The 20,566-nt window shown below is 26.6% G+C and overlaps 1 protein-coding gene and 1 long non-coding RNA gene across 2 annotated transcripts; one reads left to right on the top strand and one right to left on the bottom strand.

Annotated features, from left to right (window-relative positions):
* Window positions 1-2,974: 2,974 nt before the first annotated feature.
* LOC122270417 (progranulin) lies at window positions 2,975-7,292 on the bottom strand. Its single transcript, XM_087157281.1, has 3 exons — window positions 7,146-7,292; window positions 4,460-4,835; window positions 2,975-3,177 (listed from the first exon to the last, which is right to left on the bottom strand). The coding sequence occupies exons 1-2, from the start codon at window positions 7,146-7,148 to the stop codon at window positions 4,461-4,463; spliced, it is 378 nt and encodes a 125-aa protein (XP_087013407.1). The 5' UTR covers window positions 7,149-7,292; the 3' UTR covers window positions 2,975-3,177; window position 4,460.
* Window positions 7,293-12,129: 4,837 nt separating this feature from the next.
* Window positions 12,130-17,084, top strand: LOC107441217 (uncharacterized). The gene is made up of 3 exons (XR_006225788.3): window positions 12,130-12,298; window positions 13,818-14,029; window positions 16,866-17,084. It is a non-coding gene; the product is annotated as an uncharacterized LOC107441217 (long non-coding RNA).
* The last annotated feature ends 3,482 nt before the right edge of the window (window positions 17,085-20,566 follow it).

Consider the following 20,566-nt stretch of genomic DNA (forward strand, 5'->3'; position numbering starts at 1 on the left):
AAACATAAATTATGATAAGTTTAAAGAAATTTTGAAAATTTTTGAATTTTTTCTTGTGATGTACCGTTTTTAATTCTTATTTCATTATTTAAATATTCACTGATAGCTATTTATTAAATAGCATACTTCTGTTGAAAAAAATGTTTTTATATGGTCAACTACATCATTACTTTTTGTTTGATTGAAGCACTATAATTTGTAAGGTATACGTTTTGTTTTATAAAAAATCGAAACTGTAGGAAAATGGAATTTAATTCATTAGTTGTATTTAATATTATAAATGCAAAATGAATATCGGCTATTAAAATAAATAAAAGGAATGGTTTTTTTACTTTAAAAAAATGTACATCGACTACAAAAGTAGCTTGTTTAAATCATAATATGATTTAGTTAATGAAATAAACAATAGATAAAAGGACATCTTAAAAGAAATAATTATGTTTTACATGGTATTTTGATTTTAAATATATTCTCATGGTTTTCTTTATTCTAAAAATATTCTCCATTGTCTTAATTAATCAAAAGAGTATTCAAATATGCAAACAAAAAAAGCAAACAAAAGAAAAATAATGATTGATATTTTAATAACTTATTCACGTTTACAATTTATAAAATAATTAGTACTTAAAAATATATAAATCAAACTGTTTTCTTGCTAATTAAATATTAAGGAAATTTCTTTAATATTTAATCTTTTCTTCCGGCATGTATTCATACAAAGATTTTTCTCGTCAAAATTACATGAAATTAAATTTTATATATTTTTAAATTGTCTATTAAATTGTTCAATAATTTGTGCAAATAATCGCAATTAATCTGTCAACTAATTAATTGAAAAAACACTTCCTTTTTTTAATAAAAAAATATGCTGAAATATATTTTAAAATTGTTTCGGAAATATTTTTGTCCAAAGTATTAAGCATTTAATTTTTCAAGATTATATTTATTTCCTAACCCCTTTTATGCATATATTTTCAAATAATAAAGCGACTTTGTCTCTCAGAATAAATTACATCAAAAAAAATTTATATAACACTGGCAGAAAAATATAATTCTACATATTTAAGAAATATAGTTAATAAATATATGGTATAAAAATATAGTTAATAAATATAGGGTATAAAAATATAGTTAATAAATATAGGGTGTCCATGGAGATAACTAAGGTTAATAGAGTAATGCTGTTTTTTGCCATTTATGATTTATAATATATTATTACGTATGAACTTCAAACTCAGGATTTTGTTAATCATAATCAGTTTTTAATAAAAAAAAATAATTATTACACAATATTACAGTTAAATTCATGAACTTTTTACGATGACAAAACTATATGTGTCATTGCCTAAGTGAAAAACCTTCTCCAGTGTTTTCAACCCTGCCCAATATTTTTAAGACCAATTGCGATCAGCGATCAGCCCATGCCTTTAGCTTAGTTAGGAAGCATGAAAAATTGCTCAATTAGGCTAAAGTTTCTCAAACTTATAGTAATAAATCTATAGTAAAGCTATTTGTAATAAGACCTTTCAGATCGAAGGCCTTATGGCCATGTTCTTGAAATACATCAAGCTAATTGAGCAGTGAATAGAATATTTTCTTATTAGTCAAATGATATGTTGACTCACTGGAAAAAGGCTGAAAAATATCAGGCTGATTTAAGAAATAACGGAGATTTTTTTTTACTTAGCCTGGTGCGTTGAAAAATGACAAGAGACTGCTTGAAAAGAGTCCGGTTATTAAATTAATGTGCAACAGAAAGAAGCAGTGTTCCCCCTCTGTCTTTGAAAATTTAAACTTCAAACTACAACAAATTTCTTCATGAAATCGCGAAAGTAATCTTGATTAATCGTATACAGATTCTCATAATTTAATAAATAGTGGGAATTACCCTATATATAACAAAATCACCATAGTAAACAAAGTCACATTACTTTAAAATAGTTATCCAGTTTCATTTAACGATATGATTCTGGTTACGCTGAGAAGTTTTGAGTTAAATTTTAGTTAACAAAAAATTTATCTGATTTAATCTGAATGAGAAAACTGACCATAGTTATCTGATCTGACTAATCTGTAAATTTAATTTGACTTAGTAATACTTTTTTTTACTAATCTAATTAGAAGTTGGCAATATTTCATAAAAATTGACTTAATAAAATATTTTGAGATGGAATGTTTCATTTTCTTGCATGAAGCATTTTTATACCCATTTTTAAATAAAAAAATGATTGCGTAGCACTATTTTTATACATTTATTTTATTAATAAACATCACTTAGAATTATTAATAAATTGCATATTTTTCTTTTTCATCAACGAAAATGTACGGCAATGAGATTAAATTTATGTTTAATTTTTAACATCAATATTAAATTTTGTTGAAATAAATAATAAAGATATTGATTTTACAATGAAAAATTGAAATTTTCTGAACGAAAGTTATTTTCTTTTATATACCTCTTGGTTTAGTTACTAAAATAAAAAACAGATGGCAGCACAATCTGAAATTAAAATCTATGAAGTTTAAAAATAATTTGTATAAGTTTTTATTATAATTGGTTTATTAATTTAGGATGAATATAAAAATACAAATAAAAGTATGAAAACTGTGATATTTTTATCTATTTAAACTCTCTTAATGTATTTAAACCCTAGCTAGATTTTGACTTCAAAACAATAAAAAATTCCCAAGTATTTCATTCTGAAAACTTTCATTTTCATTTTAAAATTTAGAATTAAACAAAAATATTAAAAAGTTAAAAAATTCATTCCATTCAGTTCCATTCCTTAAATATATCATCTACTATCTGTCACGTAAATAAATTTTTTGTGAAAAATTTTGCTTTTATGTATCAATGTTTTTTATTTTATTTTTTTAACTTAATAAGATATAATTTTTAACTAGTTAAACATGTTAAGTTTTTGAAAATAAGTTTGTATGTGATGAATTATAATTATTTATTAAAACCAAACCATTAGAAATTATGAAAATATTTTATTATTTGAAAAGTGAATACAGCAAACTATAGATCAAATAATCAGATTTGTTATAATTTTGATTAAAATTATAACTTAATGCTAGTAGACATGCACAAAGTATTCCTAAGTGACACTTATGCTTAAAAAAACATCAAATATTTACAAAGACTTATTATCACATCAATCTTCCTTTTTCTTCCTGAAATTAAAATTAATAATAATATTTAGTACAACCATGAAAATTTATATGAAAGAAATCAAGATTTATATAGTGCAAAACAAATTAGAGAAAATAGAAGAAATGCATAAATTTATTATTTATTCAGCTCCTCTAATTACAAAACAATATTTCATTCAATAATTTATTATTTTGTGCATATGCCTATGAAAGAATTTTGTTGAACAATCAATGTACAGTATTTCGTAGGATTATAAAATCGATTATTCTTTCTTTTTTTTTTTTTTTTGGAGTGATGCGTATAAAAAAACGTATAAATTTTTTAATAATTTTTTACATATACTTTTTTCTATCTTTTATTATTACATGACTTTGAGACAGTTAGAAACGCAAACGAAAATATTTATGACATCAATTAACTTTAGAAGATTAGCTAAGAGAAAATTTTTTGTTTCATAAAAAATTTTAAAAAATATCGTAAACGAATAGATCTTTGTAAAAGAACTCAAAAATTTATAGCAATAGACTAAAATATTGTGCAAGATATATTGTTTTATATGAATTTTAAAAAAAACTTTTTCTCTCGAATTTTATGAAAATAAAAGATATGTAAGTTGTAATTTGCATACATCAGCTGTTATATGTTCTATTTTATACATTATAAACAGTTCAATCAGCAATTTGTTTTTGTCCTTTATAAATTTTACTCTCTTAACTCTATACAGAATGGTTCCATTTTTTAAAATATAATATTAAATAATAAAAAAATCAAATAATTATGAAATATGTAATATATTTCCGATTTACAAAATTCTAGAGTTCGTATCTTAAAAGTTTAATAGTACATCAATTTATGAAGAAATTAGTTACCATAACAAGATTCCTTATCATATAACAAAAAACTTTTAAAATAACGAAACTGAAGCTGAAATTGAATGATCGTGCATTTTATAGTAATAATTGAACATCGGACATTTCATAAATTAAATAAATAGTTCTTTATCATTTATTTTAAATCTTGACACACATTGAAACATAAAAAAGGTTTCAGATTAAAAATCTTTTTAATTAAAATCTTGTTTCAGAGTAATGTTCTATAAAATTAAAACAATTTCTTTGATATTTGCACTTTACAATTGGCATAAAAAAATTTTTTTGAATAATTTGCTCGAAATTTTCTTTAAAAATTTCCTTCAAAAGTATAAAAAATTTTAAGATATCTCTTGAACACATGTCAATTTATAATTTAGCATAAAATTAAATAATACTTCTGTTTGAATGATATTTAACAGATAATTCTTACTTTACAGTTGTAATCCATAAACATAGTTTTTAGAAAAGTGTCTGCAACATTGCCATGCACCATTTTCGCCCTTGCAGCAATCATCATTCTGGGCACACCAGACACTTCCTCCGCATTGCTTCAGACCAAATTTAGCTCCAACAACAGGCCTCTCCTGTTGGGTATTATTCTTTTTGTTGCACCTTTGGTGGTCCAAATCACACTCGTAGCCGTGAGGACAGCAATGAACAAGATCTGAGCAACAAACACCCATAGGTAGTGGACAACATAGATCGAACAAGATTGTCGTGCCGCATAATTTCATGCCAGGTGGACACTTAGCATCCACTATGCCAACAATTAAGAAGCTGAATAGCATCAATGACAGTATTTTTTCCTTTAAAAAAAGAGAGAATTGGGTTCAAGCAAAGGTCTTAGAATAATATTTTCACATGGGTCTTCAAAGCTCTTTCACCACAGAAAATAAACAAAGACACAGTTTAAATACCTTACTCTTGAAAAAAACAATGCCATAATTCTGAACTATAAATGGCGTGAAAAATTATCGTGACTTGATAGAAGAAGAAAAATTACTAACTTTTTTTAAAAAAATCACTAATTTAGAGAGATTTTTCCATCTAGATGAAAACTATCACAGCCTTACGATCATTATTTTTATTCTCTATTTAAAATCACTGCCTAATTCTTATTTTTTTGAAAATTTTTATGACTATTATAATGCAGCATTAGAGTAAGTTTTTAAATATTAAAAGATTGGACCACAAATGCTTTTCAGTTTGTCACAAATGTAGTTCTCTCCATATTGGCGCTTTGCCGCATTTTCAGAACAAACTTAGAGGGCTAAAGATAGGCTAAACTTGACCTAACCGTCGTGAGTAACTGCTGCAAACTCACAGCAGTTATGAAAATAGCATGTTATTTACAATAATCTTTTCATGAGACTACCGAGCTTTCGAGAAGCAGCCTCAACTTTATAATCAATGAACATATAACTAAAACTAAAATAATTAGGGGTTTATTTAAATAATTTATTCAATTGTTGAATTTGGTGCCCAAATTAGCATGTTTATCCTTTCAGGAAATTATTAGTAGGAGTAATAAAAACAATTTTTCACTAGGCATTTGGATTTGGCTATCGTCCAAATTCGAACTTATTTTGACTCATTAATTTATAGGGAAAAAAATCTGTACTAATTTAAGGGTTAAGTGGCATTTTATTATGAAAGTATAAACAGCTTAATTTGTTAAGTTTTTCTAATGTAATGTATTTTATATTGATATAAAAATGTAAAAATTCGTTCTAATAGCATAAATCAGTAAAAAAATGGATCAACTTTTATTATATGTCCTCATACACTTTGAAAGACTTTTGGATGCATTGCAAAAGGATCGAGGATTTTAAACATAGAAAATTTATTATTAAATTGCAATTTTTTTCTTGGATTCCCCCTTCTCTGTGATTATGGGCCTTACTCCTCCTCTAACTTTAGATGATTCCAAAAACTAGGTGTGATGTGGGAACTCTAATGCGTGATATCAAAATGTAGGTAATGTGTGATGTGTAATCTCTCAAACTAATATTTAAAGTTCATTTTTTTCATAATGTTGAATAATTCTCTTAATACGAGTAATAATTTTATTTTTTAAAATAGTATCACAGTGGATTAAACTTATGCAATTAAATATTATTAAAACAATTTTGAATAAAATTCACGGAATGTTGCTATGAGTTTTAACTTTCTTATCTCGACTCTAATTAGTAAGTTTTGTGTGATCTTTAAATGTATTATGTGTGTATGCTGCGATGTGTGATCTCTAAAAATGATATTTAAAGCTCATCTCTTTTCAATAATGTTGAATAATTTCTTATTAATAGTTTTACGTTTTAAAATAGAATTACAGTAGATTATATTTATATTGACAAAAAAATGTTCGCAAAAATTTAGAGTAAAACTCTCGGAATATTGCTATCAGTTTTAACTTTTTTATCTTGATTGTAATAAGTAAGTTTTTTGAGTAGTATTTGAATAGACCTTATTTACATCACTTACCTATCTTAAAACTGACTTGTTATAGATTGTGATAGTAATATTTATAGTCGACTATTTTTAGATCTCCAATCTTTTTGATCCAATTTTTTTAATCTCTTCCACGATTTTGTGTGTTTTAATTAACTATTCCATCCAAAAAGAATTTTTAAAAAATTATGTCATTAAATTTTCTTTGATTTATTTATTTTATTTTGTGTACTACATATTTAAACCGAGTAGATTGATTCATAATTTTCGAGATACGGCAAGATACGATAGCTTAAATTGGATATTGTTAATTTTAAAATAGGATAAAAACTATCAAACTTGTATTATTTTTTTCTCTTTAAACTTATTACAAATATTTTTGGGTTAAAACAATTTTTATTCTACTTAAATACATCAAAAACTGTAATCTGCAGTTAACTAAGTTAAAATTAAAATGTAATTAAATATTATTAAAAAAACCATCTAACATAACGTAAAAAAAAACAAAATATTACAAAAATCATCGTTTTTTTCCTTTAAACTTCAACTTATGGAAAGAAAACAATTAGAGAAATCACCCGTTATTTTCTTGCAAAAAGGCCCAGAATCAAAGAAAAAAAAAAAAAAAAAAAAATATTTCAAATTTAAAAAATGAAGCATAAACTTACCATTTTGTTAAAATGTGAGAAAAATTGGCACTATACGATTTTACAAAACAATGAAAAAAAGGAACATGAAAACTCAAATTTTACTGCAGTATTTATATTTCAAAAATATCAGAAGTAGTTCCTTATTTACAAAAACAAACATTATATCATTCGTTAAAGATAAAACAATGAATGATCACGGAAAAAAGTAGACCTTGACTTGATAGGTGTGTTTGAAAAAATTCAACTCAGATAAAAGTACCTTTCGAAGTACTTTTATCAAAGCTGAAGGAACTTGAAAGTGAAACAAAAAGAAAGTGAAACAGAATGTATCTAGTTTCACTTAAAATGCAGCTGATTAAAATAGACAAATAATAAATTGTTTCCTTTTTTTCCAATGCCCTTCTGGGGAATGACCTACGACATACTGTCATCTAAAGGGTAGATTTAATGGCCACTTTTCCAGGGGTCCCATATTAGGTGGGCCAATGTTGCTCCCACAGTAAGAACAGATAGTACAGAGAATGGAAGAACATCCATGCCTTGCCCGGGATGCGAACCCTTAACCTTTCTCATGCAGTTCCCTGGCGCCTATACAGGCCGGTCGGCAAGTGTTTCTTATTGAAATTATAAAACAGCATGGTTTTAAAGTTTTTAAAGCATTTTTTAAAACTGCATGCATTGTTTCAAATTTTTTTAACTACTGTACCGTGCAAAACGTGCGAAAACGTACATTTCGAATTTCTTGCTGATGACTTATATAGATTTGAAAACATTTCGTGCTAAAGTTGAAAAAAAAATCATGGAGAACGCTTGTTAATTTGAAGTTTCAGCCTTTTTTTAAGTTAAATATGGGGAAAACGATGTAAATTCTTACGTTACGTTTGAGATAAAAACATAATTTACTTCACCATTTGAAAAATAGTTAATAGCATCGTTTTTTTTTTTTTTTTTTAAAGAGTAAAATAAAACTCCGAATTTTGAAATCATTTGTGGCACGGAATCTCATTAAAAACAAAAAATATTATACTTTCATTATCTTCGAAAATTTAGAGAGAATCTAAGAAGAAAGAATATAGGTATTTTGTAAGTCTAAACATTCTACTACTTTAGTTAGAATTTTATGTTTGTTTTATAATTTTGTAATATTGCTTTTTTTCTGTTACTAATTATTAATTATTAAGCTACCACCAATAATACATTGACAACAGCAATGTTTTCATTTCTTTTAATTTTTATATTTTCATTTCTTTTATTTTTATTTATTTTTTATTTTTTTACTTATTTTCATTTAATTCTTTACTTATTTATTCATTTGTTCTTATTTACTTTTTTTATTTTTTTTATTTAATTTTTTACTTATTTTCATTTAATTCTTTACTTATTTATTCATTTGTTCTTATTTACTTTTTTTATTTTTTTTTATTTAATTTTTTACTTATTTATTTAGTTACTCTTATTTTATATTTTTATTTATTTTTAGTCAATTTATTGATTTATTATTATTATTATTTGCTACACGCAACATTTAACTTCGTGAAACTTTATTTGGTTGGTTCGGTTACGATGCAATTGAGCAATGCTAATAAGCTGGTGAAGTACAGGAATTCATTCTTGATGATTGATGATTTGATTGAGTTTGATGATTTGGTGATTATTTGATTTCAGATGTTTGCAGTAATACCCACACATTTAATCGTCTAACTACGTGAGGAATTTTTCGACTCAGTAACCGCTGGGTATATTACTAGTTTAGTTGAACCACTTTGACAAGTGATGGGGGAGAATGCTATCCGATTTGATAATCATCATTTAGCACAGCCTCGGCCCAAGTCATTTCCCAACTCACAGAAACGTCTTATCAACTAATTGTAAATCTCGGTGTTTTTTTTCACCAAAAATCTCTCCGGAAATGCGTCGCATCTTTATATTTCCACTCACTTCATTTCAAGTCAGAAGAAAAGACTGTTTTCTTAAACTTTCTTTTCTCCTCTTTTTCCTAAATACCAATGAAGTTTGATTACTTTAGATCCTTGCACATTTGTAAGTGGCAATCTCCAGACTACGTTTTGAGCCTCAGCTTAAAAACTAAACTAGATAGTTTGAAAAGAGAAATTTATGATCTGTCTAATCGCCTATCTATCTCCAAAGCGGAAATAAAATAATTTAGTAGGAATACCTTTTGGCACTTTTACATTTGATTGTAAATATTTTCAGAGAACGTTTAAACCATAATTTTAAAAATTTGACTAAATTGTATTAAAATTGATATTTATCATCCTTCTAATAGTCTTTCGACCTCAGAGTATGTATGTATATATATACGAAATAAAAATTATTGCAAGAAATTTCATCTTGGCTTTTTTACATTTGTATGAGGATATTTTTAGAGAATATTTTGAATTATAGTTTAATAATTAAGCTACATTTAAACGACAGGTATAATTCTTTTTCACATAAATTTATCATTTCTTCAACTAGTCTAACAAAGCCATCCCGTTTTACGAGGTTGATATATAGCCATAAAAATATTTGTAACATTTTAACTTTTTGTTATGTTCACTTTTTCTTTTTCAGCATGTAATCAAACTCAGGGAACACAATGGTTATTTGCAAAAGAAGGCTGATTTGAGATTCTTAATACATGTTATGTATCAGAAATCACAAAGAGGTAAAAAAAAGGCTTGTTGTTTTCTCAGAACATATATTAGATTTATTTTGAAGCCTAAACTGAAATTCACTAAAAATGACTTTGAAAAGAAAGCATCCTAATTTAGCTCATATTAGAAAATGCATAAAAAATCATTCTGGCAATTTATATGATTGATATGAGAATTCTTAAAATTAAATAACATTTTCTCTAATTGCTTAACGCATGCTTGAAAAATCTACTTGGAAATAGTTTAAAATGATATGTTTAGGCTTTATCAAGCACACAAATATAACATTAAAACCATTCCATGAAAAAAGACTGAGAGAAATTTCGTTGTAATGAAAATTAAACTTTCAAGCTTCTGATAACTTTGAAATCATTAATTTGAACTTTTTTGTGGTATACACTTCCCCAAAGCTGTATGACCTTATGAAGATGAATTAAATCACTTTTAAATTCTGCAGAGAAGCAACATAGGTGTATCCAAGTTGAGACAGAGGCTTCAAATAAAATATTTGAACATAATGCGAAAGACAGGTATATATCCGAGCTACACTAAACTCTTATTCAGTTCCATTTCTCCGAAAAATCATACTTTAGATGTGTTGATATGAAAAAGGAACATAAAAAATACTGTTAGCCAAAGAATCCTACTAGATTGAAAATCTTCGTAAACACAGTATAACTCATATTAAACACACACCCGTGAATAACGATTACCGCTGCTAACGTATTTTTAATTACAATTTGAAACAAGTTCAGAGATATTTTAAAACGGAGTGTCGGAAATTTTCTCCCCTCTGTTTGTTTGTTTTTACTTTAAATAAAAAGAAAACATCAATGAAAAATTAAAATGGCGAGTATTTTCCCCCCTTGATGCATGACATTTTTTGTACAGATCTTAGATATTTTCGCATTGATGATTTCAAATTTGCAAAAGGTTTCTCGCTATAAGCTACAGCTACAGTGTTTATGCCATTTAATAGTATACTGCTAACCAGAATTTTCTTAAATTCATTCAAACAAATATTATGTCCCCACTTCTCTGCTACGTAGGAAATTGCGGGTAGAAGGCGAGAGCAAATTTCAGTTAATGATGCCATACGTTAATGTTATGTATTTGTTGTCTTAAGTTACATTTTTAATGGAGTAGACAAGTGCGCGTATGTATACAAACCAAAAAGTTCAACTTGTAAAATCAGACAAAAAATAAACTAAATAAAAACAACACTTAGAAAAATATCAATAGATTTTTGAACAGAACTAATTTCATATTCGAAATCCTCACAACCGCATTAGGTAAAATCAAGTACTTGTGCAAATGCAACTAAAAAGTTGTCCCCCAGAGTGTTGTCAGAGTGTCGTCTGGCTACCGCGATGGAGGTATTATACTATCGTCCATACATTCAAACATAATTTGTAAAACATTTCATATGTGATTTAAAACTGTGGATACCACATTTAAAATCAGTTCGACAATTTAGACAAAAATTAGTCGTCAAGCTAGATTTACTTTTTCTTAACACAAATTTATAACGCCAGTGCAAATATTTTGCACACCAGTTTGTACGCGTTATCTGCAGAAGTTATAATAGTGTGGAACTCTCACTGCCGTGCTGGAGGAATTATACTATCGTCTCAAACCCAGTTTGTAAAAAATTCCTTATATGATTTAAAAAACCGGATACTACACTTAAAATCAGCTCACCAAACTAGAAAAAAATTAGTTTTCACATTAGATTTACTTTTTCATAACTTAAATTTTGCATGCCAAAGTAAATATTTTGCTCTCCAGTTTAAGCGCCTTATCTGTAGAAGCTAAAATAATCTACAGATCCCTCTACCGTGTTGATGGGTTTACATCCAATATTCAAGCCCAGTAGTTTAAAAATCTTTATGTGATTGAAAAAATGAATACTACATTTACAATCAGCTCACGAAACAAGAAAAAAAATCGTTACCATGTATTTACTTTTTTTCCTGATTCAAATTTTGCATGCCAGTGTAATTAATAAACTGACAAAATAATGATACAATTACCAATTGGGAACCGCTAGTTTAAGTACAAAATTCTTTTCCGCGGAAACTATGTTGATTGATTAGAAAAATGTTTTGCACTTTGAGGAATAATAACATATTTCCTACTGTTTTTTTTCTTCATAATTCCGATTGCTTAAATTAAATAAATAATACAATCTTCCTTTCTAGACAAGGAAGAGTGCACCATTTTGAGGACTTGGGTGCGTGCACGGTTTGCGAGCATTGTAAACAAAAATAGTCACGGTCAAGTACTTGTTGATTTTATCTATAGTGTTAACCAAATGTTTTAAGAACATAATTATTTTGATTTTGTAAACAAGTTAAAAATTGACAAAACCTTTTTTCATCTAACTTGTTTTTTTTATTCAGTTATTCTTAACTCGAGAACTAGTTTCGGATAGATATAAAAGACGCGCTTAAAAATAAATTTTCTCAATAGACAATTGTGATCTTCTCAACAAGGAGGTATCTCAATAGTCAGGTTTGTTAAAATTTTATGAATTTCTATCAAATTTTACTTAGTTTTCGGAAACAATATTAAAAATACCTGTGTGTTGTTATTTTTTATAAAAACTATTATTTTTAATATATGTATTACATAACAATAAAATATAGATTTGTGATACGTGATAAAATCTGGTAATTTTATAACGATACCTTAAAGCATGACATAAAAACCATTTATTCGGTTAAATCTACTTTTAGTTTTGTATTTTTTACTAAGTATGTGGTAATAAGAACTATTAATTTGAAAATCAGAATTTACGCTAAACCATTATAATGTGAACAGAAAAATTACCAAATAAATGCCGTATATTTTAGTTTTATTTTTCAGAATTATTGTTTTTTTTGCCAGAAATGTCATTACCAAATAGTACGTAATTTTACCAGAATTTTTTTCCATGTCTCAATTTGCTACACCATACTATTACAATACCAATCATTATAATGGTTCAAGTCAATATATATTTTATTAAATATTTTAGCAAATACTCCCTGCCTCGAAAAATCATCAATCATCTCATCAACTTATAAGAGATTTCCTGATTCTACGTGAGCTTTTTCATTTTGTTAGTGTATTTTACACAGATTTTTCATGTTTTATGATATGCAATCAAAATCCTCATATGCCGTTAAAAAGTAGCAATGTTGTGACATGTATTGAAAAAAAAATTAAACACACGGAACATCGAAATTTCTACTCAATTTACTTCACTGGATATTGTAATTTTTTACATATTAGTATACATTTATTATACATATTAGTATGCATACATGAGTATAAATTCAATAAGAACCAATAATAAAATTTTAAAAAGAATGAAGTTTAAGTAATTTTGATATGGTATCTGTTTTATTCATCGTCTTCTTTTTTTTTGAATAAAATATAATTTATAATTGCACTTCGTAATACAACAATATTTCACGGATGGAGCAAAGTTAAAATATTTGTTTTTACCATATTTCCGATAGAAAATGTGACAGGAGAGATTATCAATAGCATATAACTGTAATATATAGCAATAGAAAACATTCCTTATTTTAATAATAAAAAAGTTGACAATTTTATTTATAAGAACATACTGATCTGTTTTGTTTAGAGGTATAGAAGGGTTGTAAATAAAATGAAATGCACACCATTTTTTTCCTATTTTCAATTTTTTTTAAATGTCATTTATTATTACAACATTTAGGATTCATAATTTCTTCTATGGACTTTGTTCGAATAATTATATAAGTTTATATTTATATTTTATAATTAAATATTTATATAAACTGAAATAGCCTGGTTGACAGGGCGTTGGACTCACATTTGTGAGAACGGGAGGTCGAATCCAGCCGGCCAAAGATTCCCCGTGTAGTAAAGGATACCTGGTACACGTTAAATCTGTTGGTTCACATGTAATATTATCCTCCATGTATTATTACAATAGAAAACATTCTTTATAATGTTTATTACATTAATTGTAATAATTAATGATTTTTTTTGTTCTCTTTAGATAATTTCTCAACCTAAAGTCATGCTACTGAGAAAAGCAATCATCTTGATTTTAGGGATGCTCATGTTCTTGTTGTCCTGCAATGTTACACACGCTATGAGCCATCATGGAGGAGGAAATAGTATATCTGAACTTCTTGTAGCTGGGCTCGTAGCAAAACTTTTATCAGAACATCATCACAAGCACAAATGTCATTAATGGACATCTATTAAGTAAGACTACATCTTGAATTCTCTGTAATCTTTATATACGAGGTAAAATTTGGGATGGATAAATATTTTATTGGAAAAAAATATCGCGAAAACAATGCCTCTCGTGTATATATTACAGTGCGCAGACTGTAAAAAAAATCCAATAAAATTTATGGTTTTAAAGCCGAAGATTCACTGGTCATATAATTTACGAATGAAATCTGTAGCCTCAACGTTTTTTTACCACATGACAACAAGTTTTTTTAGTAAAAAATTACGCAGAAAATCCGTAGACATACTGGTTTTTTACCGTAAAAAAACAAGTTTTTACAATAAAAATAAATCTGATGTCTAAATAGACTTTTAACAAATGGAAACAAGTTTTATCTGTGAAAGTTACGAAGTAAATCTGTACTCACAAGATATGTGAATATTCAACGTCTGTAGAATTCATACGGACAGCCATCACTCTAATACGAACCTGGGTCACTTCATCGGGAAAAGCACGCTCTATCCCCTGAGCCACTGCAGCTTTGGTGAGAATTTTGGCTTAAATATTACATCGATTTGACAATAAGGTCAAATCGTAGTTTTATTTATACGATGTTACAAACCATGAAGTAAATGTTAAGAAGTAAGAACAAGTATGAAAAAAAATTCATAAAATGGTTGGAGAAAAGGTAAAGTTATATTACGGAACGCAAAACTGCATAGAAAAAACTAGAATTTCAACTGACGATTTTAATCAGTTAGTGATTTGTATTAAGAACAGAGAAAAACCATTTTATCAACAAAACAGCGCTAAACCGTTAAATATATGGAGAAATTCCAAAAAAACAAAGGTTATTTTTTATAGTGCGCTTTAGTTTTATACCTGGATGCATTATACAATCAGCACTAAACTTTTCGTGTGTAATAAATAATAAAATAAATAATGAAGTTAGTACAGTGAGCTAAAAAAAAAAAAAAAAAAAGACATCACTCTGAGTAACCAGATTTTCACTCTCTAAATGACAAACTTAATGATTCATCACGTAATGGCTAAATGATTGAAAATTAATGACTGGATGGAATAATAGGTGGTCGCAAATATGAAAGAACGTATCAGAGAAAATACTTTTTTGTTACTAACTTTGATTTAATTAATAGTTAGCACTAATTAATTTGCATAGTAAAAGTTAATCAATTTTCTTTTTGAACTTTTAAGATTGATCCTTTGTACAGGAAAATACAATCATCAAAACAAAAATTAGTGCTATTTTACAAAGTTTCCAATATCAAGCGCCATATCAAATAATCAAATAAAAAAATTATGAGATAACGCGTTAATAAAAAGTAATGAAATTTTTTAAAACATACTTGCTCACATGATTTTTTTATCCTATTATTTATTTATTTTTTATGAAACTAAAAATGTAATGTGTAACAACTAAAAATTGAATTGTTTTAGTTTAAGCATCATAGACCAGGTTTCCTTCGACTTAATTTTCGAAAAAAGTTTTTAAATTTTTTTATTTTAAGTTTAAAAATTGCATGGACATTTTTAACTTACGAAGAATTTCAATTACTCTTTTATACTACAAACTAATTCGTTTAGTTTATCTTATGGTTTAACTCAGACGAGCACATCAGCTGAAAAATATAATGCAAAAGAATTGAAAACTTCATTAAATGTAAAAATGTTAAGTTTCCTTTTTTTAGAATTTTGGTTAAAATAGAATAGCATTTTGGTTTTAAATTGTTACATTTTGAAAACAGATTTGTTAAAATTTTTGAAGTTTAACATAAAAGTCTCTTGCATAAACTCTTCATAAAAATCCTGCAAATTGAATCTTGTACATTTTTTTACATTCTTTTCTTCTATATAATTGGCATAGAACACCTCTGAATATGTCACACTGTGAAGAAAACAATTCCCTTTAAAAATTACACATACTAAAATAATTTCAATTTAATTAAAAATTTAAAAACAATTTTATGTAAATTTTTAATAATGAAAAAATAATAAAAAATTTATATTAGGAAAAATGCTCTACTAATGAAATAAATTTAGAATATGTATTTAAAAATAATAAATTTGTTCCATAAGAGTTATGTAAATTTAGACTTTTATTACCTAATATAAAATTTTAAAAAATATTATAAGCTTTCAAAAACGTTTATTAATATTAATTGTTTTATTAAAAAAAATGACATTAAAAATCATAAACGATTAAAAAAATCTGTTATTTATGAAATAGATTTTTACTTAAATGACAATTGCGTTGTCAAAAAAAATCGATCAAAACTAAAAGAATATGGTAAAATTTACCTTGTTTCTGGCTCTATGAGGACATCAAAAATCTCGGTAATTTTTACTTTGGTAATGACTTGGTAATATGAAGAAAGAATTATGGTTTTATAATATGTAATAAAATTTGATGAATGTAACAAAAAAAGATAATTTTATCATGATACCTTGAATCATGGCATAAAAACTATTTCTATGTTGTTGTTTTTTTTGTTTTTTTTAAAGATTTGTATTTTTTGCTAAATGTCTGGTAATAAGAACTATAATTTTGAAAACCAGAATATCCAGTAAACCGTTACCATATGAACGATAATACTACAAAAAGAACTGTTTAAATTCCTGGTTTTATGGTGACTTTAAGGTAAATATTATTGTGAAAATAGCGGTATATCAGATTTTTTGTTCCATGACATGTTTCTGTCAAACTTAATTTTACCGGAAGGAAAGTACCGACACCCTGAGTCCCAAATTAATTTAAATCAGAATTTTTTTACAGTGTACATTATAAGTAAAATATTTTTATTAATGTTTAACTATTTGTGAGCATAATTTGTTGTTCAATTTCAGGTTCAAACGACAGTCTCTGAAGGTAGAAAATTAAATGAACATTTATAGTGTTGACCCTAAACATACACATTTAATTGTTCGAAAATCCTCATTCGTGCTTCACTTCTTCGTGCTTCATTTACTACATTGTATTTTTTTTCTCTTTCAGCTAAATAATAATGTATATATTTTTAAAATGTTTCAAGTTGTAACTTTAAATAAACTTATCTTTTAAAAGTGCTCTTTTGCTTGCATGTATCATATATTTTTTAATTATATCGGAAGGAGACCAATTTTTCAATCATTGCATTTACAAAATTTTGAATAGTACTTCATTTGCTTCATTAGAATTGAAGTCTTTTCAAAATTAATGAACATTTTCAGAATTCTCGTCAAAATGAAGATAAAGTCAAAGAAGCCTTCTTTATTTATGATTAATTTAGCATTTAAGTGATTATGTATAAGCATATTTTCGTTCCTCACCTTTGCCTTTGAATTAGATTATATTTACATCAATTCTGAGTAAGTTTGAAGTTTTCATACGAAAACCTTATTTTTTATTATCATTTATGTATATTTACAATTTCCAACCCAGTCTTTGAGTTAGGCTATTTATGCAAAATACTTGTTAGTTAAAGGTTTTTCGCAAAAATCTTAATTGTCATTAACAAATACGCATTTTTACAATTTTCGACCCTATCTTTTAAACTACTCATGTAGAATTCGGGTTGATTTAACATTTCCATGCAGATAGCAAAAGATTCAAACTTTACATTAAATTATAATTTTTTTATCGTTACTTTTCCTTATAAACAGTGCTTTTAAACGCAAAATCTAATTTTTTTTATAATTGTGCTTAAAAAAGTTTAAGTTTATGTTTTGACACAAATTAATTCCATTTCAGAATATCTAAATATTTGTTTAATTTCCATAAAAAACACACTTACCAAATATATATGACCACGGGCGCATCTTTTTTTTTTCAAATAAAATTCTAATTTTCAAAAAAAAAAATTTTTCACGATTTTTTTCTTGATACACCCATTAATTTCAATTGCGCAAAATAAATATTTTAAAAGATTTCTTTCTGTCATAAATAGTGCGTAACGATAAATTTCTGCGCAGCGTGTAACTACTTCAACCGTTAAACATAACGATAACTTTCAATCTGCACGCAACTGCAATTACATTCTCCAAAAACATCATCAAATCGATCCTAAGTGGCGATCTTCAACATTCCACACTCAAAGTTCCACACATAAACTATTTTTCTTATTCTTAAACAAATCTTACAAATTTAAAATTAAGAAATTTAGAACTAAAAATAGAGAATTTAGAATTCGTTTGTTGTAGCTATAGTAGAATTTTATCATTAGATTTAAATACAAGCACAACAGTCATAAGGAGCATATTATACTGTGTTTTTTAGTCATATTCAGGAAAACAAGAACCCGCAATCTCAAAATCTGCATTTAAAATTAAAAGTAGAGAATTTAGAATGCGATTGCTGTAATTATACTTTGGAATATTAGAACAGATTTTAAACAGGAACACAATTGGTAAAAACATCATGATTATACACTATGTTTTATTCGGTTTCAGAAAAACAAGAAAGTTATCCTCACACTCAGAAATAATCAGTTGAGCATTGAACCATAATCTCGGTAACGAAATGATTTAATGATTGATAACATCAATCAAAGTTATTGCAACCATTATAAAATTTTAAATTCTACCACATTTTTGTACAAAATTACCAATATAAGGGTCATTCTCACTGAAAAGGTATAAATAGACTAAAAAAAATTTTTAAATTAAAGTAATTAAAAAAGTGATAAAAATGACATAAATGCCTTTATTTATTTTTGTTATATATCCTTATAATAATGGTCAAGTCTTCTATTTTATTTTTTACAAGATTTAAAAAAATTTAAATTCTGCCTTGTCCACGGAGGAGATGTAATATTCAGCGGAGGAGATGTAATAGTCAACGGAGGAGACATTTTATGTTATAAAATATAAAATGTCAATGAAGACTAATTCATTAATTATTGGGTACATCTGATATGAGTTTAACATTAATAAGTAAATAATGAAATATTTCATTATTAGATTACTACTTCCGATTAATCATGCTGCTATGAAAGAAAGCATCCATTCTTAACCTAGGTGTACAATTTTTTAAGTAACTCTTACTGAATATTAATAAATTAAAATGTAAAGACTATTGAAATAAAAATTCAGACTCCACGTGAAGGTTGAGTGCTTAGGGTACTCTTTCATGAACATTTTATGCAAGTTAAACGTACTGTCATCCAAATAACGTTTTTGTTTTTTCTCTTTTCTTCTTGCTATTGTTCCTTTTTTCCCTGGGCACAAACGGCTTGCTCCATCAATTTCTAGAAATTTAAGTACATTTAATCACGATTTTTCTGTTGCATCTTTTTCTGATACAGATTTTAAAGTTTCTTGTTCCTTTTTTTTTCTTCTCTTTCTTCAAACAATATAGGGTTTTCTCTTCATTTCTGTCTAGCTTGTCTCATGCTAAGTTTTTTCTGTCCCCCTCTCATTTGCACATGAACATTTGATTGCTTTCTTTTTTTACATTTTGGTTTTGCCATTTTTTTCCTGAAATTTTAAGAGAAAAAAAGTGTTAAACATCACAGAAATTATTTAGAAAAATTGTCAATACTTACTTCTCCAATAAGAAAAAGTTTAACTTAGTTGATTTTCTTTAAAAATACAAACAAATTAACATATTTGTTGCATTTTAAAAAATATCAATTAAAAGAAAGCAGTTTTTTAATTATTAAAATTGTATTATGGTTATTTAACACATTGTCTCCTCCTCCGTTGACTTGTTACGTCCACGGAGGAGACAGAAACTAGTTCTTGAATTTTACTGATTTTTAATTTTAATGTTACAAAAATAGGACAGTTCTTTTTATTAAATATACTATTTTTGCAATCTAAAATTCATCTATCAAAAATAAAATAATTTTCTCTTACCTTTTTTATGATGTCCACGGAGTATACGGTGAGAACTTTGCCAAACCCCAGTTGAACCAACACCAGTGAGATAGGGGTGTTGGTTCACCCCTATCTCGGTGTTGTTGGTTGAACACAACAATCCAAAACTGACACCAAAGAGAACAAAAGCAACTGATAGTTAACATTAGAAAATGGAATGATTACCTTTCCCAGCAGTGTCTTATAGGGATTTCGCATATGCTGCCCTTTATTGCATATTTACCGAACTATATTAATTGTCCACGGAGGGCGATTTAATTTTTGATGGACAAAGTTTACTAGTCATTTATTTTATAAAAATAATTTTTTTTTAAATGTTAAATAAAAAGTTACTATAAACATTTAACTAGGTAAAACTACAAAAATCATTAAAATAACATTTAAATTGTTTAACAGCCATTAAAAATTATTTTGTGTAACACACGTAGGGACGTCCAAGGAGGGGATTTTGAAGCCATGTTTATTAAAAAATAAGAATAAAATATTAAATACATTTAGCAGAAATGCATATGATTTGTTAGTTAGAACTTTACAAAAAATGATGAAGAAAAATATTAAGAAATCTGCTGTATTTCCTAATATTTATTACTAAGGGACTTAAAAAATCACTTTTTTGTGAGAATGACCCATAAAGAATGTTTCAAAATTCTACCAAAACATGCTGATAAAAGGCGTGAAGAAGAAGAAAACTT

Source organism: Parasteatoda tepidariorum, chromosome 2 (assembly GCF_982258835.1).
Source record: "Parasteatoda tepidariorum strain Cologne lab strain chromosome 2, Ptep-v5.0, whole genome shotgun sequence".
NCBI classification, from domain to species: Eukaryota; Metazoa; Arthropoda; class Arachnida; order Araneae; family Theridiidae; genus Parasteatoda; species Parasteatoda tepidariorum.